This window comes from Oryzias latipes, chromosome 18, assembly GCF_053564925.1.
Source record: "Oryzias latipes strain Hd-rR chromosome 18, Olatipes_Hd-rR_3.1".
Classification (NCBI taxonomy): Eukaryota; Metazoa; Chordata; class Actinopteri; order Beloniformes; family Adrianichthyidae; genus Oryzias; species Oryzias latipes.
The window spans coordinates 28,457,399-28,482,310 of NC_136254.1; the positions used below are offsets into that span (position 1 = coordinate 28,457,399).

The following is a 24,912-nucleotide window of genomic DNA, read 5'->3' on the forward strand; positions in this document are numbered from 1 at the left end:
ATGTGATTGCTCTTTTGAATCACACTGGAACACATCACAAAAATATTGTAAGTGATAATGTGGTGTTATATAGTGGGGTAAAAAATCAACCAACCATTGATCAAGTTCTCCTACTTAAAAAGATGAGAGGCCTGTAATTTTCATCATGTGTATACCTCAACTATGAGAGACAAAAATGAGGAAAAACAGCAAATCAACTTGAAGAAATGTTTTGTAAATTATGGTGGAAAATAAGTGTTTGGTCACCTACAAATAAACAAGATTTCTGGTTCTCACAGACCTGTAACTTCTTCTGTTAGAGGATCCTCTGTCCTCCATTCGTTACTTGTATTAATGGCACCTGTTTGAACTCATCATCTATATAAAAGACACCAGTTCAGAACCTCAAACAGTCACACTCCAAACTCCACTATAGCTAAGACCAAAGAGCTGTCTAAGGACACCAGAAACCAAATTGTTGGCCTGCACCAGGCTGGGAGGAAAACTGAATCTGCAATAGGTTTAGGGTGAAGAAATCCACGGTGGGAGCAATTATTAGAAAATGGAAGACATATAACACAGTTGACAATCTCACTCCGCGTGCCAAAAATCCCAGAAGCACATGGAGGGACCTAGTGAATGAGCTGCAGAGTTGGAACCTAAGTAACTTAGGCTACGCCACCAGGGACTCAAATCCTGCAGTGCCAGATGTGTCCCCCTGCTAAAGCCTGTACATGTGCAGGTCTGTTGAAAGCTTGCTTGAGAGCCTTTGGACGATCCACAACATATGGATGCTGATTTGCATCCAAAAACACCATAGCAATAGTTTGTGAGAACCTTGTGAAGACTTACAGAAAATGTTAGAATGCTGTCATTACCAACAAAGGGTATGTAAAAAAGTATTGAGTTGAACTTATTATTCACCAAATACTTATTTTCCACTATAATTTACAAATAAATTCTTTACAAATCAGACAATATGATTTTCTGGATAACTTTTCCTCATTTTGTCTCTCATAGTTGAGGTATACACATGAGGTATACACATTTTTAGGTGGGAGAACTTGCACAATTCGTGTCTGACTAAATACTTTTTGCCCCTCTGTATATTAGTGGAAGAGAGAGTTTATAAAGCAGAAGTAAAAAGTTTTTTTCTACTGTTCAGACTGGATTGAACACATTCCTGTCAAAACAAACAGGAGTCATTGTTTTGGGATGCTCTTATCAGATAGCATATACTTGGCCCCGCCCCAAACAGGAGATCTTAAAAGGGGAGTAGTCATTGTTTGGAAACAAACATCACACAACCTCTTTATAGAATATGAATGGTTAGAAATTCTGTAAAAAAGCTGTAATTTGAAACAGGAAATATAAATAATATAATGGTAAGTAAGTTTTTTTTCTTTTGTATGTCTGCAGACTTTTGTAATGCAAAATTCTCAAATGCATATATTTTAAATAATTAAGTGCATGGAGTTTAAAATGTGCTTCTTTTGCTAAGGTATGAATCATGGATCTCTGGCTGTTTGTTTGCGTGCTTGCAGGTTTGTTTTATTTTGTAATCATTTTCATATTTTTTTTCTTTTACGATATGTAAGAAGCAGACATTTTTCACATTTTTAAGAGAGTAAATTCTTGATGATAAACATAATTCTAGTTAGCATTGCTTGCCATATAAAAGATTTACACATTGGTTCATGCTTTTATATTTTCAACCTTTTGAACTCATAGGTTAACACTTATCTATAATTTTGAGTTTGTGAAATGAGAAGTGTGGAGGCGGTCGGTAGGACCTAAATTATGCCTATAGTTTTACAGACAGCTTACAACAGGATACAAAGAGAAAAGAGCTGGCTTTGCATGAAAAAGTCTGGAATCTGTTTAAGTTGTGCAGGAAATGTACTAGTGTTGGACATTGGTGCAGTAGGTGTGACAAGGAGTTTAAGGTGGAGGTGGGAATGCACAAAGGATCAGCTTTGAGACCTTTCTTGATTGATGGGATGATGGACAGACTGACAGAAGAAGTTAGACAGGAATCTCTGTGGATCATCATGTTTGCAGATGACATAGTGATCTGTAAAGAGAGCAGGGAGCAGGTGGAGGACCATCTAGAGAGGTGAAAGTTAGCTTTGGAAAGGAGAAGAATAATGTGTAAGACAGGGTAGCTTTTAGTTAATTAGTGAGAGGGACTGAAATGAAATGGTGAGATTACAGGGAACAGAGGTGAAGACGGCTAAGGATATTAGGGTCAACTGTCCAGAAATAAAGAGTGTGGGAAAGAGGTAGAGAGATGTGTGCAAGCAGATGAAACAGATGGGGGAAGGTTACAGGTATTAGACTGACAAAGACTGCCAGTAAGAATGAAAAGAAAAATGTGTAGAAGACTGTGGTGAAAGAGATGGAGGTTAGGAGAAATTAAGATTTGGAGGTTCTCTTAAAGAGTAAAGAGGATGAATACGATAATAAAGGAATCCATCAGAGGAACAGTCCATGTTAGATGTTTTGGGGATAAATGCAGGGAAGCAGATTGAGATGGTTTGGTCATTGAAGTTTTTCCAGGTACAGAGAGTTCTGGACAAAAATAATTTAGTTGGGTAGATACAGAAAATAGAATTATATCCTATTAAGCTAAATCACAATAAATATATATATATATCAGCTCAGTGTTAAAAAAAAGTATTCACAGCTTCATCCAATTTATTTTAAAGTCTTAGCAATTTACAATTGTGATAAAAACTTGGGATCGCTAAGAGAACAGAAAATAGCATCAGAAGGAAAATACTTTCAGTGAAGCATTGGAATCTGATCCGACTGGTGAGAGTGGAGATTACAGTAAACAGACTTTTTTAAAATACTTACTAAAAGGAGGAAGTAACCAGAACTGCAGGCATTATCTTATTTTAATCAAGGAGAAAAAATTTAAGATTAACAACAATAAACTCGTTTTAAATGGCAGCTAAAGAAAGTATGGTCAATTTTTAAAAACATTAGCTTTAGAATTTTTATATCATAACTTTGGTTCCATAACTTTTTTTTACTTTAGTATTATAATTACAAGTAATCAGTTGGTTACATTTGAAGAACCAAAGAGCCACACTGTTCACAAATGTTCATGTGTGAGTTTATGTCAGGTACATTTAGCTGAAAACTGTGTTTCAACATTTCAAAAACGCCCCAAAGGCTGTGTTCTGTTCACAAGAATGCTGGTTTCACAGGTTACTACTATAGCAAAGTTATGAATAATACAATATGCAGTGTAAAAACATAATTTAACTCCCAGAAGTTTAAAGGGAGCAATTCAGATTGACAGACTGACTGACTGACATGCCTACATGCATATTTTATTCCTTCCTGCCTCATATATTCATTCCTTGTTTTGTTGTACTTTGTGGTGAAACTGCTGATAGGATAGAGACAATGGGTGGAGTTAACTATTTGGTTGTGATGCATTTTATTTACTTTTTAATGTGTCTGCTTGTCTTTTATCTGTATTGGACCTCCACAATATATTTATATATTTTTTGCAAATTGCTATAATATTCATAAGACAAAAGATTTTCACAAAAAAGAAAGCAATATTTAGTTTAAAAAAACGTAGCAAATAAATTTGACAAAAATATCCTGATGAAAATGAGATACATTCAAATTTCTTTCATGTATTTTGTTTCAGGAGCACTGCTTAGTGTTTCCTTTGCTCAAACTCGTCAGTTCTACTTTGTGAACACTGAGCTGAGCTGGACAGATGCTCAGAGTTTCTGCAGACGTGAATACACTGATCTGGCCACCATAGAGAACGCAGCTGATGTTGGTGCTGTTCTAAATACCACATCAAACTACACTGGTGAGTTTTCAATCAGTTGTCAATACATGTTTATAAAAAATAAATTAAATATGCAAAGAATGGCTGAAAAATAATCTACCAATTTAACCAAAAAAAAAAATCTGTTGTGATGATTGGTGCTTAAAAAAATCTCAATAGTCCAATTTTTGAACAGGCAAGGTTTGGATTGGTCTGTACGATGACTTGGAGAACAGCTGGAAGTGGTCCTTAATTGACAGCAGCTTCTATGTGGAAAGAGAGCAAACCTTCAAAAACTGGCAACTTAACCAACCAGACAATCTGAATGGACAACAGTACTGTGTCGCATTTCTGAGTGGAAACTCATCCCAAGGCAAATGGGATGACCGTGACTGCAATGAAGAACATGGTTTTGTGTGCTACAATGGTAAGATTTTTTAATATATTTGTCCACATCTTTTAAAGGTTTATCTGACTTTGAAAATTCTAAATCCACATCAGAAAATTTACATTCTGATTTTCTAGTTAAACTGATTTACCGTTTAACTCATTTCAGTATAGTTGTGTTTATTTATACAAATAATTTAACATAAAAACAACAGGGAACCAAGCTAAATCCTCTCTGATTGTTTTATTTCTGATCAGTCCACATTGTTCCTCATTGTTTTAACTATATTTAGATAATAACATATTTCAGTGACCAACAGTACATCAACGTTACATTAAAAATCTTTGTTGTAATCCTCAGTTCTGAGAAAACAATTGGTGACTGTGCAAAGGAAAACCACCTCAATTAAAAGACAGGGAGTAGAAATAAAAACCACTGTCTGTCAGATTGAGTATCTGCTTTGACCTGTTGAGAATCGAAGAGGAAAAGAAAGGGACAAACACAAAACACTACAACTTGTTTAATTGTGTGAAGTTTGTATGAAAATAATTCTAGTACACTATTGGTTATTCTTTGCAAAAACATTTACAGGGACAGTAAACGGAACTGCCTCATTCGTTGTTGGTGATGCAACACTAAATTGGACTGAAGCCCAGAAATACTGCAGGCAGAATTTTGTTGATTTAGCCAGGTAAGATGCACTAAATCCATTAATAATGCATTTGTCATAAACAGTCACTTTAAACTAAGAAACATGTGTATTTTTCTGCTTATATGATGCTTCATGTCCCACAGCATTTGGAGTCAAACAGAAAATGATGTCATCAACAAGCTAGCAAACGGTAGTTGTGTGTGGATCGGTTTGTATCGTCATAAAGTGTGGTCAGATGGGAGCAACACAGTCTTTAAACATTGGGCTGAAAATCAACCAGACCAGGGGGACCAGAAGTGCATCGCTGCATCTTTCAGTGACTCAGGACGATGGTCGGATGAAACTTGTTCCCAGAGTTTTCCATTCATCTGTTATGGACCAAGTACTGCATTTACTTTTTCCTTTGAATATTGAATATATTTAAAATCAACGGACCCATTTTTATAATAAATATAAATTTTTACAAAATCTTGCTAACCTAATTCATGAAAAATGTTTTACATTATGTACTTTTTATTTTCTAATTTATCATTTTGAATTATTTACTAAGTTAAGTTTTTTTCTCTTCATGGCTAAGCGTGTTAGAACAGGAAGCTTTATTTTTACTTTATTTTTTTTAAAATGCTGAATATCATTTTGAGTACATTGATTATAATTTATATGCAGTGCATTTCTTAAACTAAATATATTTGATTAAACAGTTTAAGCCAAAGACTTGCGTCCAAAACACAAGTCTGTTAGCAAGTCAGGTAGCAGTATGGTGGCAGTTGTAATCAGGAGACAAAGCCGCATTTTAACACGCCGCCAATCTTTTAGATCTTTTGAATAGGCTGTCACGGTTTTAGGTTCTTTGCTTTTATGTTCTTGTTGTTATATGTTCTGGCATGCTTTCAGTTCACTTCCTGTTTTATTTTGAAAGGTTGGTGTTGTGTACTTTGGTTTTGAGTTTTACCTTCCCTTCTCCCCGTAACATAGGCTTGAAAATTCAAGAAAATGCTTTACAGATAATGTTTTTTAATGGGTAGCAGTTTGCATCGTCACAGCTAGACATCATGTATTACAGTATTTTGTGTCAGATCAGGTGATCATAAAGATTGTTTATAATGAAACTAATATACAACACCAAGTAGATTATCTCCAATATATACGTATTATCTCTAACAATCATTCATTACATACTATTACTATGTTTTATGTCTTTTCTTTTTCAGTTTTGTCAAATGCAGAAGGTTTCGTACCATTCAGTCAAAATGAGACCAGCATCACTCTGCAGTGGAATAGAGGGAACAGCAATGACAGCTTTGTTCTCCAGTTTAATGGAACAGAGACAAACATCAGTGCTCCAGATGGAGACGGACCAATATATTACACTGTTTCATCCCTCACTGCTGGAACCAAGTACACCTTCACTCTGCTTTCTCGCTCCTCTCTCACTAGACTCAACATCACTGCAGCAACTGGTGAGATATTTTACAAAAAATTGTCATTCAAATTTAAATGAAAAAAACTAGTGTTTGCTGTAATGAAAAAATTTTTTAAAAGCATTTCTACAAAATAAAAGAAAGTTTACTACGTGGCCAATAGGTGTACGACACGTTTACATTTAAGATACAACAACAACCAATCCCAGTACAGACTAACAAATCATGAAGCAGAAAAAGCAATCTTGGTACAGATGAACAAATACTGAAACACAACAGCAAATCTAAAGCTGTGCATCTTCGCCACCTGCTGGTCATTTATTCAAAGTGGTTGAAAAGAAGTCCGCCAAGGTTTTTCTTATGGATCCACAACACAACACCTTTATTTTCTCGGTTACGTTCAAAAGAGCTTGTTTCCAAGTTTTGGCCAGAATAGGGTCTACTTTCTTTTACTCAAACAGGACTAGTGTTTTTCTCAGCTGTGCAACCAGAGCCATGCTATCTGCATACTTCTCAGTTGTTATTTAGTCATTTCTGCTTGTTGTGTCATTTGTGTACATGACCTGCAGAAATACAGATCTCTAGTTTATCTCAACAGAAATGAGAGACAAAACAGGACAGATTCAGCCTTGTCCTTAAAGTCATTGTAATGCATAAAACACCATTTTAAAGGTTATGGTCTGTGTTTTTAAAATGTACTTAATCTATAAATTGGCATGGGGTAGACCAGGGGGTCTAAAAGATGGTGTTACTGTTTCCTATAATTTTTTTTTTATCAAAATCATTTAACTTCTTGTGTTCATGTAACCAAATGCTGGTGTCTCATCAGTTACCATTAATTTGAAGTGTAACCGTACTGTTGTAGTTAAATAGAGGGTTTAAAGAAAACTCAGTGTCTGGGTACAGTTACACTTTTTAAACTAAAGAATTCTATTCTATTTCATTTCCATTGTAATCTTTAAGCAAAACCCCCAAAAAAAACAATTAAAAAAGGTCAACAAGCAGGGTGATTACTTACAACCTACTTTCTATCCAGATTGCTGTGTTTACTTCCAGTCATGACATATAAGTATAAAGAGGCACTGTTGCATCTTGTAGGTTTAGAATTATTATTAAACCTTTCCCATAGCAACTTAAAAAAAAAGTTTCCAAGATAAGAACTACTGTAATGTTCTCCCAACCTACAGAAAAAGGAGCTGTGGTGCTCTTGGATTATCCTAAATTAATAAAATATCCACACAAAAAATGCTGTAGACAAAAAAATCTGTTTTCTTTTTATTTTTTATTAGCAAAATGTGTAACTGCTGCATCAGCTAAAACACCAACATTTTTCTCCAAGTTTTCCTTACTGGTCATGTGTCATATAAACCACAAACATCTGCTCACTTGGGTGTCATGTACAGAGCTTATACTGAAATAATTTCATCATGTTTAAAATTAAGATATTTTGGAAATTAATAATTAAGAAACAGATTGGTCGAGTGATATGACTATCTGGAAATACAAAAGTGTACAGGCGTATTCTAAAGTGATTTTTAAAATATTTACAAAAACAAATATGTCAACAGACTTGTGTCTCTTAATCTATAAGTACCACCTAAATACGGAAATCAAAGTGTAGGCTATGTGGGATTTAAAGCTGTTTTTATTTGTTTGGTTTATTTTTGAAGACCCACTCCAATGAAAATCCTTTTTTGTTGTGTTTTGTCACAATGCATATATTTTTTCATAATGAAGGACATATATAAAAATATTTAAGAACTAAACTGTATTTCTAAGTATTTCTTAATATTTAAATCATGTTGGATCAGGAGCAGATAAAAACTCTGATCCATCCACTTGCAGACAAATTGATCCATTAACGACCTATTTCTTCTCGTCTGTGCTGGCATCTGACTCATATTGTACGACTGGATAGCTCAGATATTGTTTGCTCATTTTAGCTTGGGTTTGTTAGGAGCTATAAGATAGCGGGAGAGGGCATAAACAAAAGAATGGTGGGATTTTAACATGGAGTTAATTCCGCGCTAACAGTCCCACCCACAACCCAGAGGCAAATTTCTAATGAAATCTTGCTGTGCAGCAGAAAATATGATTTTCTCCATAAAACTGCATAATCCTAGTTAAAGGGCCACTGGGAATGCTTTTACAATAGAAAAAAAGTTGATAATAAAAAGTAATAATGCACACTTTGAAGACCATTAACCCGCTTATACCATGGTAACTTACAAAAGAAATAAATGTTAACCAATTTTTAGTCCTTAATTCTTGTTTTTTTGTTTCGATTTGGATAGCTTTTTTCATGAAAAGTGGACTATTTGTTATGTGATTTGGCGCCTTGTCACGTTACAGTGATAACGCGCAAAACCACAGCTGCAGTCAAGATTTGGCAATATAAAACTATATATATATGCTGATCATCCCGATCGGTTAAATAAAGCACCAGTTCAGATAGAAAGTTCACCTGTTACCGTTTGTTTTTGTCCAGATGATGAAGCTAAAGGTTGTTTTAAAGAAGCCGGCTGTTACGCCCCCTTTTGTGTCTAGGGGTACGTAGGGGGGATTACATAAAAAAGTAAAGGTTTTGGCTACTGAATTGACTGTAACAAAAAACACCAAACAAATGTCTCCATGAAATATAACCAAATTTATTTACAAATAAATAAACAACCAGCGGCGCTGGATGGGCCCATCTACACCTGGGGCTGGGATCAGCCCTTCCCTGGCTCTGGGACGAGACGGGACAACCCTCTTGGGGCCCCCTGGTCGCTCTGGGTGTCATCCACTTCGCCCTGTCCTGGGGGGGGGGGGGGCGTTCTGGGGGGGAGGGGGAGCCCACTATTGGTACGGGACATGGGGGGTTGACAGGTCGGGGTCTCCGCTGAGGCAATCGGCGGTTGCCCCAGGCGGTTGGCTGCCTCGGTCCCGTCGATGCTGACCAGAGCTCTTCTAGGGCCAGCATTTGGGGTGGGGGCCTGGACTTGCTCCGGGGGGGGCGACGCTTTCTGGCTCCTCTCTCTCTCTGTGTGGGGTGGGTGGTGCTGGGCCTGGGGTGTCGGCGCCTCCGGGGATGGGGCCCCTAGGCTGGGTGGACCTGGCCCCTATGCTGGGGGGGGGGGGGGGGGGGGACAGCTGTTTGACAGTCTACCAGCTGTCCCCAACTTACCCCCTTCCTCATATAACCTCATATTAGGGTGAGGGGGTGGGGGGTTTAGCCTGCGATACGGGGCCCTTGGGTGCCGGTTTCCTGGGCACGGTGGTGCTCTCTCCGTGCGGGGAGGGGGTTCACATTACACCTGAGCCGGGGGTGTTCGTGTCCCTGGGGGGTGGGTTCGGGTCCTTGCCCCTAGGCGCTGTGCCCCGCCAAATTTCCAACTGTGGCCGAGCCTGGTCGGGCCATGTTTACAGCACCCCTTGTGGGCCCCCTTTTTCCCCAGGGTGCCCCCCTCCTGGGCGGGGGCAGCAGGCCCCTGCCTTGCTCTTCCCTGGACCAACCGTGGGCCGGGTGGGTGGCTGCCTGGAGTGCGGAATGGGTCTCCCTTGGGGGGTCCTGGCTCGTACCTGGGGTGCCCGGAACTCCTGGGTGGTGATGGGGTGCTCGTCTGGGGCTGGGGGCGCCCTTCTCCGGTGGGGCCCTGCGCTGGGCTCTCCCGGCGCGGCGGGGGGGCTGCTCTACTGGTTGGGCTGGGGCGGCGCTCTCTTTCCCTCCATACCTCCCTGCTATCTGGCTCTGGGGGCCTCGCGGTGGTCCAGCTGGCCCTGGCCTGAGTGGCGGATTTGGTTGCCCGGGGGGCGGTTGTTCCCTGCCTGCTCCCGTGTGTCGTTGGGGGTTCCGGCTGCCGCTGCTGCTGCGGCGGGGGTCTTGGTGTGGGGATGGCTGGGCACTCTCCTTCCTTCTTTACACATTCCTCCATCCATTTTAGAAGAACATAAACACTCACCTGAGCACAGGTGTTAGCTCACCTTTGCACTAATAGTTTGCATGATAGAATGAATGAAATATTTCACACTAGTTGGTTTTAAGGCATAAGTATGCGTGTGTGAACACTATCTGTTTTGTGTCCATGTTGACATGTGGACATTTTTGCAGCTAGCAGGTGTGTTGATAACATTTGAGTGTGTGTGTGGACAGGCCCCGCCATTTTTGTACTACATTTGAACCTTACTGTAATGATAAACAACCAGTAAACTTGTTGCTTTATGCTGCTTCATTGTCTTATCCCCCCTCCCCTCCTATTATCACCCTCCTCCCCCCCCCCCCCCCCTCTCTAACATCACCCTCTCTTCTTCCCTTCTTTCCTTTTCCGTCCGGTCCAAGACCAAAGATTTTCAAACATGGTTGAAATTAATAAAGTTTTGCCTTAATTACAAAGGGGGTTTATTCAGACATACCTTTGGTTTGTCTGAAGATTAATAACCCCTATTGTTAAAGTAAAATATGTCCAACACAAGAGGACCTCAGCTCTCATCTGCCTGCCCAGCTGTTGGACAGGACAATTTAAAAAATAAATAAATAAACAACCACCAATAACTTAAAGTGAAGCAAAAAGGCTTCAGGGTGAACCCACGCCAAAATAACAAACAAAACCCCACCTAACTGAAACATGTAAACTTACCTGCAAATGAAAGAAAAGGAAAATCAAAGACAAAACACTAACCTCCCTAACCTAACAAAAACAGGAGAAAACATGTACTAAACAAAATGGCGGTTCACCCTTACTGTCAGGGTGGGTGTTTGGACACAAGCGAAGGACGCCAGAAGATAGGTTTACCAAAGATTTAATTATAATCAAACTCGAAGTATTAATCAAAACGATCCGGCTACAAGTGCCGGACAACACACAGAATATATACACAACGGTGAATGGGAAACAGGTGTGTAACCAGGTGCGAACGATGATTGAACGTAAAGACAACAAGTGTGATGAGGAACCAGTAACCGGAAATGTCAAAATAAAACCAGAAGTGAACTGAAACAAAACAAGCCGCCCTGGCCCCGGTACCTAACAGTACCCCTCCCTCAAGGGGCACCTCTGGGCGCACCACCGGGCTTGAGAGGGTGGCGCCGGTAAAACTCCCGGAGCAAGTTCTTGTCCAGAATCCTGGACGATGGTTCCCAGGACCTCTCCTCGGGTCCATAACCCCTCCAGTCCACCAAGTACTGAAAGCCCCGTCCCCGCCGCCTAACGTCCATAATGCGCCGAATGGTCCACGCCGGCTGACTGTCAATGATGCGAGGTGGTGGGGGCGGAGAGGGTGATGGTTGAAGGGGGCTCGTGATGTGGGGCTTCAGCTGGGATACGTGGAAGACTGGATGGATTCGCAAAGTTCTTTGCAGGCGCAGCTGGACCGCTACAGGGTTAATCACCCTCACCACCTCGAAGGGTCCGATGTACCTGGGTGAGAGCTTCTTCGACTCTGTCCGCAACTTGATGTGCTTGGTAGAGAGAAGGACTGACTGACCTGGCACGTAGGCAGGCGCCGGGCGATGATGCCGGTCAGCCAGTCTCTTGTTGGTAGCAGATGAGTGGAGGCTCGTGCCTCCATCCAGACCCACCTGCAGCGGCGGTACAGGTGTTGGACAGATGACACCGCCACCTCCTTCTCCTGCTCTGGAAACAAGGGGGGTTGATAGCCCAGGGAGCACTCAAAGGGAGACATTCCAGATGCAGATGAGGTCATGGAATTGTGGGCATACTCAACCCAGGGCAGCATGGAGCTCCAGGAGGTCTGGTGGCAAGAGCAAACGCAACGGAGGACTGCTTCGAGGTCCTGATTTGTCCTCTCTGCCTGCCCGTTAGACTGAGGATGGAACCCTGAGGAGAGACTGGTAGTTGCACCAAAAGCTGCACAAAAAGACTTCCACACCTGGGAGATGAACTGTGGTCCTCTGTCCGAGACCAGGTTCACAGGAATGCCATGCAGTCTGAAGATGTGTTCCGTGACAAGCTTGGCGGTCTCCGCGGCCGAAGGCAGCTTCTGCAGGGCCACAAAGTGGGCTGCCTTCAAAAACCGGTCCACCACAGTCATTATCACAGTCCTACCAGTTGAGGATGGCAGGCCGGTGACGAAGACCAAAGCCACATGGGACCAAGGACGGCTTGGGACAGGTAAGTGCTGTAGGAGCCCAGCCGGTGGTTGGTTGCTGGCTTTGTTCTGTGCACATATCGAGCAGGCAGAAACGAACTCCCGGGTGTCTTGAGCTAGACTGGGCCACCAGAACCGTTGGCGCAGGAAGGAAATGGATCTGCGGACCCCGGGTTGACAGGTGAGACGTGTAGCATGGGCCCACTGAAGAACCTGGCTCCGACAGATCCTGGGCACGAACAGTCTATCGGGTGGACCCCCACCTGGGTCTGGCTCCTGAGCCTGAGCAGCCTTGATGTCCCTCTCCAGCCGCCAAGAGAGGGCGCCCAAAACGCAGGATGTTGGTATGACTGTAGTGGGCTGCTGATCTCTTACGACTAATTCCTGCTGCCGAGAGAGGGCATCAGGTTTAACATTTTTGGAGCCAGGGCGGTAAGACACAAACCGAGTAAAGAACAACGACCACCTTGCCTGCCTGGGGTTCAACCCTTTGGCGGCCCGTATATAAGAGAGGTTCTTGTGATCAGTCCAGACCACAAACGGCTGAGTAGCCCCCTCCAACCAGTGTCTCCATTCCCCCAGGGCTAATTTAATGGCCAGGAGTTCCTTGTCCCCTACATCATAGTTAGTCTCAGCTGCGTTAAGCCGCCGAGAGAAAAAGGCCCACGGATGGAGTTTTCCATATGTACTAGACCGCTGAGACGACACGGCCCCTACCCCAATATCAGAAGCGTCAACCTCTACAATAAACAGGTTGGAGGGATCGGGTTGGACCAGGACAGGCGCGGTGGTGAACAAATGTTTAAGCTTAACAAAAGCCGCCTCCGCATCCTCTGTCCACTGAAACACAGAGGAAGTTGAGGTCAAACCCGTGAGAGGTGCAGCAACAGAACTAAAATTGCGGATGAATCGACGCAGGAAATTAGCAAACCCTAAAAACCGTTGTAATTGTTTTCGGTTAGTAGGGGTGGGCCAATCCACAACCACCGTTACCTTGGCAGGATCGGGTCGCACCTCCCCTCCTGCGATGACAAACCCCAAAAAAGAAACACAAGAGGAGTGAAATTCACATTTTTCAGCCTTAACAAACAGTTTGTTCTCCAGCAGCCGCTGGAGAACCAGACGAACATGCCGCCTATGTTCACTGGGGTCCTTAGAAAAAATAAGAATATCATCCAAGTATACAAACACAAAACGATGAATGAAGTCCCGGAGCACGTCGTTAATGAGTCCCTGGAACACTGCAGGGGCGTTGGACAGACCAAAGGGCATCACCAAGTACTCATAGTGTCCGAGTGGGGTGTTGAAGGTGGTCTGGCACTCGTCACCTTCACAAAAAAGAAACCCGCCCCCACAGGCGATGAGGACGGTCTGATCAGGCCCGACTTGAGGGAATCAGCCACGTACCGCTCCATGGACTCCCTCTCCGGCTTCGACAGGCTATAGAAATGACTCTTAGGGAGCGCAGCTCCGGGCTGTAACTCAATGGCACAGTCATAGGGCCTGTGAGGCGGGAGCGAGAGAGCCTGATCCTTAGAAAAAACTTCCCCCAGGGCATGATAAAATCGGGGGGCACCATAGACAGGTCAGGTGAGGACGGCTGCCCGACTGGGACCGCGGGGTCAACTCCCAGATGCCGAGCCGAGCGTAAACAGGTTTCATGACATGGGGGTTATGTGTCAAGAGCCAAGGGAACCCCAAAACAATAGGACTAAGAGAAGATTTAAACAAATAAAACCGGGTGAACTCATGATGATTATCCGAAACAATGAGGTGGACTGGCTCAGTGACACGGTTAACAGTGGAGACAATCTCTCCGTTAAGAGAACTGACCTGTAACGGACGGGGAAGTAACTCAGTAGAAAAACCGGCCTGTTTGGCCAACTCGGCATCCATGAGATTCTGCTCTGCCCCAGAATCTAACAATGCCCGAACAGGGACCCCCCCCAGTCTTAAACACAACATAGACCTCCAATAAACACGAGGCAGGATTAGAAATAGTGGGCGCTTGGCCTCCACTCGTCAGTGTGCCCACTCTTAATGACGAGCGGAGGCATTTGGGCAATTCTTGCAGAAATGACCCCGCTGACCACAGTACAGGCACTCACCTGCCGTCATCCGGCGTTCTGAAGGGGATAGGCGCCCACATCCCAAAATCATAGGTTCCTCCGAAGGGGGTGGAGGAGATTCTGTGGAGGTAACAAAAAGAGTATGAGGGGAGCGTGAAGAGGAGTCCTCGGTAAATTCTTCGGAACGGGGACACACAGTCCGCCATCCCCGTCTGCGATCCTGCAGGCGGTTGTCGATTCTGATAGCGAGGGCTATCAGAGGTTCCAAGGACGATGGAATGTCCAGTGGCGCGAGATGTTCCTTCATTTCCTCGGAAAGACCCTCCAGGAAGGCGTCCGTAAGAGCAGCGGGGTCCCACTCGCTCTCAGAACCGAGAGTCCGGAATTCGATGGTGTAATCCGCCACCCGCCGGGACCCCTGTCTCATCCTGTCTAAGTGCTCAGGCCGCCTCTCTCCCTGGCTTCATGTGTTGGAACACCTGGGTAAAAGCCTCCAGGAAGGCAGGAAGAGAAACGCAGGCGGGGGCTCCTCGTTGCCATTCCGCTGTGGCCCATGCTGCTGCTCTCTCCGTGAAGTGCGAGATCACGAAGGCAACTTTGGATCGATCCGTCGGAAAGGCGGAGGCGTGCAGTTCAAAATGCAGCTCGCATTGTGTGATGAAAGCTCTGCAATCCCCGGAGTCACCCGTAAACCTCTCTGGTCGGGCAACCTGCACAGCGAGAGCTGGAGATGGTGAAGGCTGCTGAACCTGCTCGGCTAGGTGGTTGACGCGGCTGCAAAGTTACGTCAGCTGTCGCTCCTGGCGATCGGCCATCTCCAGCATGCCTCTACGCAGGAAACCAAGCTGCTCATCCTGCTGGCGGATGACCCACTCCGGGTTGCCGAGATCCGCTCGGGGAGGATTTGCGTCCGCTGAGTCCATGTTGGCCGGATCGTAATGTCAGGGTGGGTGTTTGGACACAAGCGCAGGACGCCAGAAGGTAGTTTTACCAAAGATTTAATTATAATAAAACTCGAACTCGAAGTAGTAATCAAAACGATCAGGCAACAAGTGCCTGACAACACACAGAATATATAGACAACAGTGAATGGGAAACAGGTGCGTAACCAGGTGCGAACAATGAATAAACGTAAAGACAACAAGTGTGATGAGGAACCAGTAACCGGAAATGTCAAAATAAAACCGGAAGTGAACTGAAACAAAACAAGCCGCCCTGGCCCCGCAACCTAACACTTACAGCTTCACTTAAACAAAATTATAAACCAAAGGATTAAACAGAGTGGGCACTGACAAAACTACAAAATACTAAAACACAACACTAAAGTGCAACACACAACTTAACAAGAGGTGAAATCATAAACAAAATGGAGAAGAGGGTTAAGCTGCAATGGAGACTGGTTGCAGCCAAACTCCCTTCTCACAGGCTGGATGTCCAAATGGTGCTTTTAAGGCTGCCTCCACCAGCTCTGGTCCAATGGGAGGCCACACCCTTTCCAGCACACCTGAAAATAATCACAGACATACAAACAAAGATCCACAAAAAACACAAGTCCCACTCTGATTCAAATCAAATACACAGAACACAGAACAAAACAAAACCAAGTACGGTCACAGCCGTAACACCCCCCTACCCAAGATAAAACTTCATCCAAAAAGAATTTTTTATCCCAAGTGGAGCACATACACGAAGTGGTAGCTCTCACAGCACACCACACAAACTCAAGATGGCCTCACAAGACGAATCACACAAACTCAGGACACCACACACAATGACCCACACAAAGCTAACGCAAAACACAAACTTAAGATGGCCACACGATGCGTCACAAAAACTCAGGACGCGCACCCCTCTGGGCACGCGACCATCCACTCAGGACGCGTACGCCTCTGGGCATGGGACCGTCCAACTCGGGACACGTACCCTTCCGGGCACGCGAACATCAAACTCGGGGTGCGCGCCCCTCCGGGCACGCGACCATCAAACTCGGGGTGCACGCCCCCCAGAACACGCACCCGTCAACTCGGGGTGCTCACCCCGCAGAACACGCACCCGTCAACTCGGGGTGCACGCCCCCCAGAACACGCACCCGTCAACTCGGGGTGCTCACCCCGCAGAACACACACCCGTCAACTCGGGGTGCGCGCCCCGCAAGACATGCACCCGTCAACCCGGGGTGCGCGCCCCGCAGGACACGCACCCGTCAACTCGGGGTGCGCACCCCGCAGGACACGCACCTGTCAACTAGCCTCACAAGACTAGTACTCCAAATGAACTAATCAGAATTAAATAAACAAAACTAATGTGTTGCGCCGAACAGAACTCAACATAAGGTTTTACTTACAAAAAATGTTGGCAATGTGCGCAAAGCACCACATTCACATATTTTCGGCCAAACCAAAGGGGCCACAATGCACTCAAAAGTGCTGTTACAAACTATTTGGTGACTTCTGTAAGAGCAAGGGGTTTACTCACAACCAATCTGGAGCAGTGGACATCCTCTTTGGCAACCCCAGTCTTGAAGAATACAGTTGGGTCTGGCCCCCCTCCTTAACCGGCTACGGCAGCAGGAACCTCCGCACCTGCCTCCACCCGAGCGGGGTTAGTAGCATTAGCAACATCTGCAGCAGCCTCCACTCCTACACCTTCGCCTACACCACCTCCAACTGATGTTTCCAGCCAAGGTCTGCCTGAGGGTTGGAGCATTCCATGCTCAGACAACAACTGCTCTTCTCAAATGCTCTGTCTCCAAAGCCAACAGGTCACTGACTTCAAATGCCATGTTCTGGCCCACAAAGATAAACGGCCAACCAAGTCTAAAACGTGAAGCAAAAAAATTGCTAACCAAAGTCTCCATGCCAATCAAAACTGAACAAAAACCCACATAGAACAAATCACAAATGTTGTGAACTCAAATGGTTTCAAACATCCGGGACGAGCCCCCAATTATGTTACGCCCCCTTTTGTGGGCGTAACACACAGTGATACAGAAGATTTAAGATATGTGACCGGAACGTCTTTTTGGGATGTGCGGTTATCACTTTTTAATGCATACCAAGCAGCCAATCAGAATCGAGTATTCATATTGCATATAAACAGCGGAATAATCACGCACGGTTGCACAACTTGGACGGAAATATAAATTGTCTGATCTTTCACCCCTCAGCAGTCTATACCAAGTGGGGGTTTCCTATAATAACAGACAAGCCGGATGGGGGGTCAGGTCTCTCGCAGGACAATGTCCGTCGCTGCACATAAGCGGATCACGGGAGCAGCATTCTGTATTGCTGCAAGATATATGATATAAGATTTATCTTTCCACCCTGAGACTGCAAGAGGCACAATTACACCGAAAGTGGAAAAAATGGACACTTTACAACAAATAGACACAATAAGCACCTAGGATTGACCTCTGTTTTGATTGTTGTTTTAAATGTGTTTGTGGTTTGTTTTCATGTAAAAAAAAAAATGCAAATAAAGTTAAAAAAAGATTAATGTTTCCATTAACTTACTCTATTTTCTATCTGGTTGTACTCTTTCCCTGCCTCTTTCTGTCTTAGTGTCTCAGTTTCTGTAGATATTTTCTTTAACTTCTTCAGTTAAGTTTTCATTATCTTCAGAGTTAAAAATACATTTTTCTGGGCAGAGTTTGTGCCAACATCCTGTATTCTAGTTACTGAAATAAATTCAAGTTAAATGACATGATGGCACACGAGCATAAAATTCTAACCGTGGGTGACTAGCAGGTGTCACTCTTCCCAACAACTGATGTGGCCCGAGCCAATACAAATTGCTGGGCCCTACAACAAGCCCAGATGCAGTTGTGCAATCTGTTAAATCTGTGCACATCAACAAATGCAAGAAAAACATATAAATTACATATGTCACGCATGTATCACGGAAGACCAAAATGTCATGCATTGACAATCCGCAGATTGTACGTAGTGGCAGTGTGACACAGCCTTAAGAAGACAGCGCTGCTTAAAAAGTGATAACGTTGCTGTCCAAATACAGAGTATTCCATGTAGATGGAATTTAATAACCTTTTTTATGATTTAGAGAGACTTACAAAATAGCTTCACAATTAAACATTTGGCCAACTCTAACAAGTTGATTTGTCTGATAAAAGCTTATATTGGTGATGTTACACTATGGTTAATAAGCAAAAACAGAAATGTCACCATTTTTTTTTATTTTACAAGAAACTAATATTTTTTTCTTCTCAAACACATAACCACAGCTGTTATTCTGCTTTTGTTTTTTCATTGTCAGCCCCTGGAAATGTAGAGTACTTCAAAGTACTTGAAAAAAGTGACACCAGCATCACTCTGCAGTGGAGTAATGTCAGCAGTAACAACTATATCCTGCAGATCAACAGTGAATTAAAGACAATTCCTGCATCAGGAGATGGACCAGTAACGTACACAGTGGATTCTCTCAATGCAGCGACGGAATACATAGTTACTCTATTTTCTGTGTTTGAGAATACTACAAGCTCTGGAATACAACTAAGAGTTGTTACTGGTATGTAATAGATTTGATCTTCTATGAACAAAACCCCTTTTAAAGTAATGTTTTTAAACCAAACACTGTTTTTAAAAAATTGGTTAGTAAATGTTTGGCCAATCATAATTTTCCTGCATTATATTCAAGCAGGACATTAATATATTTTTTTTCTGGAAATAAATATAGACCACCAGCATCTTCCCTGTGGACAGGGGTTTTGTCCTTCTGACCACGTCTGCATCAATGGCAATGGAACTTTCCAATGTCTGGATGGCTGTCAGCACTACACTGTCCTAAATGATGACTGGCTGTCTGACTACAATGTCAATGGAAACTCTTTGTGCTATGGAAGTTATCAACCTTCAGATTGGTATCGCATGTTTGTGGGACAAAGCAGTGCTCAAATTCCTGAAACGTGTGTTCAAGAAAGCAGATGTAGCTCTTATCGAATTTGGTCGAGAACACCTCATCCTGTTCACTACAATGAAACTGTAACTCTCTCTAGTAATATTGCAAGGGATAGTAACTGCTACTACAACTACTACTACAACAACTACTACTATTACAATCGCAACATCATGACAAGACACTGCTATGGAGACTTTTATGTGTACAAACTTCCAATTCTGCCTGGATGTGACCTCTCATATTGTGCAGGTACATCTCCTTGATCTTTACCTTAAAAACTTGATTAATATTTAGACTTTTTGACACAGCTGCTGATTTTGTTTTAGATTAAATACTTTTCCTGCCTAGAAAACAACAGAATAGAGATGTTTTATTTAAACAAAAAAATAATACTAAAATAAATTTGAAACAAGGCTTGAAAATATTTTATAAAATGTGTTTTCTTTCTGTTTCAGTTCCTCCTCATGGTTTCAGATCATCAGGACAAAATGAGACCAGCATCACTCTGCTGTGGAATCCAGTGAACAGCAGTGTCAGCTTTGTTCTGCAGTTTAATGGAACAGAGTCAAACATCAGTGTTCCAACTGGAAGTGGACCAGCAACCTACACAGTGTCATCTCTGACTCCTGCAACTAAATACACATTCACTCTCTTCTCTGTGTTTGAGAATGTCACAAGCAGTGGAATCAGCATTGATGCAGTGACTGGTGAGAGAGTTTAACAATTTTATTTAAAGCAAAGATCTTTTTTGGCGTGTAAACAAATGTTTATACATTTATAAAAAACATGTGAAAAACTTTTACTTTAAATAATAAATGTAGTGTTTTCACTAAAACCCCCAATAAATATATGCTATTTTGATGATTGAAGATAGTATTTTAGAAGTCAAACCTGAAAATGTATTGCTAAATGTGCTGCTAAAAGCAGAGGAAGGGATGGAAAAAGACTTTATTGCAAAACTTGTATGACGGCAAAACAAAAACTATTGGTACATTAGAATACGTTTCTGATTACTTCTGTTTTCAAAGCAAAATGTTTTATTCCTTCCTTCATTCAGAAGAAGGTTTTTCCATTGGCCAGGCAAGCATACTGTTTGTGAGACACTATTGGAAACATTTGCAAAACCTCTTCCTCCTTCTCGTCTGCAGCTCCTCAAAATGTAGAGATCTTCAAGTTAATTGGACTAAATGACACCAGCATGACTCTGCAGTGGAGTAAGGTCAGAGGTACTGGTTATATCCTCCAGTATAACCAGCAATGGAAGACCATTCCTGTGTCAGATGAAGATGGACCAGTGACTTATACCGTCTCATCACTCAGTTCTGCCACTGAATACATGTGTACTCTTTACTCTGTGTTTGAGAACGCCAGAAGTACTGCAGTACCACTGAGAGTTTTCACTGGTAAGAAGTTTCTAGACATCCCCTGTTAGAATACTGGGACCAAGATACTCAGTGATTCATTCCACTCCTAATAGTGTGTTGGACTATTTGTTTTCAAGATTTCTTTCCCAATTGTTTAACCATCTATCATGTTTTCATGCAAACATTTTAATCAGTCTTATAGTTTCTAACACTGCAACATGATTTTGAGCTAATGTTTTCATTTTCTAATAGTTTTCATTTTGTCTTTTCATGTTCATTTAAATGTAGACCACCAGCATCTTACCTGTGGACAGGGGTTTTGTCCTTCTGACCACGTCTGCATCAATGGCAATGGAACTTTCCAATGTCTGGATGGCTGTCAGCACTACACTGTACTAAATGATGACTGGCTGTCTGACTACAATGTCAATGGAAACTCTTTGTGCTATGGAAGTTATCAACCTTCAGATTGGTATCGCATGTTTGTGGGACAAAGCAGTGCTCAAATTCCTGAAACGTGTGTTCAAGAAAGCAGATGTAGCTCTTATCGTATTTGGTCGAGAACACCTCATCCTGTTCGATACAATGAAACAGTAACTCTCTCTATTAGTATTGCAAGGGATAGTGACTGCTACTACAACTACTACTACAACAGCTACAACAACTACTACTACAACAACTACTACTATTACAATAGCAACCTCATGACAAGACGTTGCTACGGAGACTTTTATGTGTACAAACTTCCAATTCTGCCTGGATGTGACCTCTCATATTGTGCAGGTACATCTCCTTGATCTTTACCTTAAAAACTTGATTAATATTTAGACTTTTTGACACAGCTGCTGATTCTGTTTTAGATTAAATACTTTTCCTGCCTAGAAAACTACAGAATAGAGATGTTTTTTTTAAACAAAAAAATAATACTAAAATAAATTTGAAACAAGGCTTGAAAATATTTTATAAAATGTGTTTTCTTTCTGTTTCAGTTCCTCCTCATGGTTTCAGATCATCAGGACAAAATGAGACCAGCATCACTCTGCTGTGGAATCCAGTGAACAGCAGTGTCAGCTTTGTTCTGCAGTTTAATGGAACAGAGTCAAACATCAGTGTTCCAACTGGAAGTGGACCAGCAACTTACACAGTGTCATCTCTGACTCCTGCAACTAAATACACATTCACTCTCTTCTCTGTGTTTGAGAATGTCACAAGCAGTGGAATCAGCATTGATGCAGTGACTGGTGAGAGAATTGAACAATTTTATTTAAAGCAATGATCTTTTTTGGCTTGTAAACAAATGTGTATACATTTATAAAAACGTGTAAAAACCTTTGCTTAAAATAATAAATGTAGTGTTTTCACTAAAACCCCCAATAAATATATGCTATTTTGATGATTGAAGATAGTATTTTAGCAGTCAAACCTCAAAGTTTATTGCTAAATGTGCTGCTAAAATCAGAGGAAGGGATGAAAAAAGACTTTATTGCAAAACTTGTATGACGGCAAAACAAAAACTATTGGTACATTACAATACGTTTCTGATTACTTCTGTTTTCAAAGCGAAATGTTTATTCTTTCCTTCATTCAGAAGAAGGTTTTTCCATTGGCCAGGCAAGCAGACTGTTTGTGAGACACTATTGGAAACATTTGCAAAATCTCTTCCTCCTTCTCATCTGCAGCTCCTCAAAATGTAGAGATCTTCAAGTTAATTGGACTAAATGACACCAGCATGACTCTGCAGTGGAGTAAGGTCAGAGGTACTGGTTATATCCTCCAGTATAACCAGCAATGGAAGACCATTCCTGCGTCAGATGAAGATGGACCAGTGACTTATACCGTCTCATCACTCAGTCCTGCCACTGAATACATGTGTACTCTTTACTCTGTGTTTGAGAACGCCAGAAGTACTGGAGTACCACTGAGAGTTTTTACTGGTAAGAAGTTTCTAGACATCCCCTGTTATAATACAAAGACCAAGATACTCAGTGATTCATTCCAGTCCTAATAGTGTGTTGGACTCTTTATTTTCTAGATTTCTTTCCCAATTGTTTAACGATCTGTCATGTTTTCATGCAAACATTTTAATCAGTCTTATAGTTTCTAACACTGCAACATGATTTTGAGCTAATGTTTTCATTTTTTAATAGTTTTCATTTTGTCTTTTCATGTTCATTTAAATGTAGACCACCAGCATCTTCCCTGTGGACAGGGGTTTTGTCCTTCTGACCACGTCTGCATCAATGGCAATGGAACTTTCCAATGTCTGGATGGCTGTCAGCACTACACTGTACTAAATGATGACTGGCTTTCTGACTACAACGTCAATGGAAACTCTTTGTGCTATGGAAGTTATCAACCTTCAGATTGGTATCGCATGTTTGTGGGACAAAGCAGTGCTCAAATTCCTGAAACGTGTGTTCAAGAAAGCAGATGTAGCTCTTATCGTATTTGGTCGAGAACACCTCATCCTGTTCGATACAATGAAACAGTAACTCTTTCTATTAATATTGCAAGGGATAGTGACTGCTACTACAACTACTACTACAACAGCTACAACAACTACTACTACAACAACTACTACTATTACAATAGCAACCTCATGACAAGACGTTGCTACGGAGACTTTTATGTGTACAAACTTCCAATTCTGCCTGGATGTGACCTCTCATATTGTGCAGGTACATCTCCTTGATCTTTACCTTAAAAACTTGATTAATATTTAGACTTTTTGACACAGCTGCTGATTTTGTTTTAGATTAAATACTTTTCCTGCCTAGAAAACTACAGAATAGAGATGTTTTTTTTTAAACCAAAAAATAATACTAAAATAAATTTGAAACAAGGCTTGAAAATATTTTATAAAATGTGTTTTCTTTCTGTTTCAGTTCCTCCTCATGGTTTCAGATCATCAGGACAAAATGACACCAGCATCACTCTGCTGTGGAATCCAGTAAACAGCAGTGTCAGCTTTGTTCTGCAGTTTAATGGAACAGAGTCAAACATCAGTGTTCCAACTGGAAGTGGACCAGCAACTTACACAATCTCATCTCTGACTCCTGCAACTAAATACACATTCACTCTCTTCTCTGTGTTTGAGAATGTCACAAGCAGTGGAATCAGCATTGATGCAGTGACTGGTGAGAGAATTGAACAATTTTATTTAAAGCAATGATCTTTTTTGGCGTGTAAACAAATGTGTATACATTTATAAAAACGTGTAAAAACCTTTGCTTAAAATAATAAATGTAGTGTTTTCACTAAAACCCCCAATAAATATATGCTATTTTGATGATTGAAGATAGTATTTTAGCAGTCAAACCTCAAAGTTTATTACTAAATGTGTTGCTAAAAGCAGAGGAAGGGATGAAAAAAGACTTTATTGCAAAACTTGTATGACGGCAAAACAAAAACTATTGGTACATTACAATACGTTTCTGATTACTTCTGTTTTCAAAGCGAAATGTTTATTCTTTCCTTCATTCAGAAGAAGGTTTTTCCATTGGCCAGGCAAGCAGACTGTTTGTGAGACACTATTGGAAATATTTGCAAAATCTCTTCCTCCTTCTCATCTGCAGCTCCTCAAAATGTAGAGATCTTCAAGTTAATTGGACTAAATGACACCAGCATGACTCTGCAGTGGAGTAAGGTCGGAGGTACTGGTTATATCCTCCAGTATAACCAGCAATGGAAGACCATTCCTGCGTCAGATGAAGATGGACCAGTGACTTATACCGTCTCATCACTCAGTCCTGCTACTGTATACATGTGTACTCTTTACTCTGTGTTTGAGAACGCCAGAAGCACTGGAGTACCACTGAGAGTTTTCACTGGTAAGAAGTTTCTAGACATCCCCTGTTATAATACAAAGACCAAGATACTCAGTGATTCATTCCAGTCCTAATAGTGTGTTGGACTCTTTATTTTCAAGATTTCTTTCCCAATTGTTTAACGATCTGTCATGTTTTCATGCAAACGTTTTAATCAGTCTTATAGTTTCTAACACTGCAACATGATTTTGAGCTAATGTTTTCATTTTCTAATAGTTTTCATTTTGTCTTTTCATGTTCATTTAAATGTAGACCACCAGCATCTTCCCTGTGGACCGGGGTTTTGTCCTTCTGACCACGTCTGCATCAATGGCAATGGAACTTTCCAATGTCTGGATGGCTGTCAGCACTACACTGTCCTAAATGATGACTGGCTGTCTGACTACAATGTCAATGGAAACTCTTTGTGCTA

General features: G+C 42.0%; 2 protein-coding genes across 2 annotated transcripts; both read left to right on the top strand.

Moving 5' to 3' along the window:
* The first annotated feature begins 1,368 nt into the window (after positions 1–1,368).
* Positions 1,369–19,603, top strand: LOC144987174 (uncharacterized). The gene is made up of 8 exons (XM_078936254.1): positions 1,369–1,523; positions 3,650–3,820; positions 3,975–4,205; positions 4,758–4,857; positions 4,962–5,200; positions 6,030–6,278; positions 18,668–18,919; positions 19,088–19,603. Exons 1-8 carry the CDS (start codon positions 1,490–1,492, stop codon positions 19,570–19,572), a joined length of 1,761 nt encoding a protein of 586 aa, XP_078792380.1. The 5' UTR covers positions 1,369–1,489; the 3' UTR covers positions 19,573–19,603.
* A 2,022-nt stretch (positions 19,604–21,625) lies between these two features.
* Positions 21,626–24,574, top strand: LOC144987090 (receptor-type tyrosine-protein phosphatase H-like). The gene is made up of 5 exons (XM_078936018.1): positions 21,626–21,914; positions 22,353–22,607; positions 22,857–23,351; positions 23,559–23,810; positions 24,249–24,574. Exons 1-5 carry the CDS (start codon positions 21,641–21,643, stop codon positions 24,572–24,574), a joined length of 1,602 nt encoding a protein of 533 aa, XP_078792144.1. The 5' UTR covers positions 21,626–21,640.
* Positions 24,575–24,912: the final 338 nt, after the last annotated feature.

Excerpts from the sequence above, each read along its gene's own strand:
- LOC144987174 (XM_078936254.1), top strand. The coding sequence starts at position 1,490 with ATGGATCTCTGGCTGTTTGTTTGCGTGCTTGCAG. Across the intron at positions 4,206-4,757 it reads TGGTTTTGTGTGCTACAATG|GGACAGTAAACGGAACTGCC; the intron begins GTAAGATTTTTT and ends AAACATTTACAG. Across the intron at positions 18,920-19,087 it reads ACAACTAAGAGTTGTTACTG|ACCACCAGCATCTTCCCTGT; the intron begins GTATGTAATAGA and ends AAATAAATATAG.
- LOC144987090 (XM_078936018.1), top strand. The coding sequence starts at position 21,641 with ATGTGTTTTCTTTCTGTTTCAGTTCCTCCTCATGGTTTCAGATCATCA. Across the intron at positions 21,915-22,352 it reads CAGCATTGATGCAGTGACTG|CTCCTCAAAATGTAGAGATC; the intron begins GTGAGAGAATTG and ends TCTCATCTGCAG. Across the intron at positions 23,811-24,248 it reads CAGCATTGATGCAGTGACTG|CTCCTCAAAATGTAGAGATC; the intron begins GTGAGAGAATTG and ends TCTCATCTGCAG.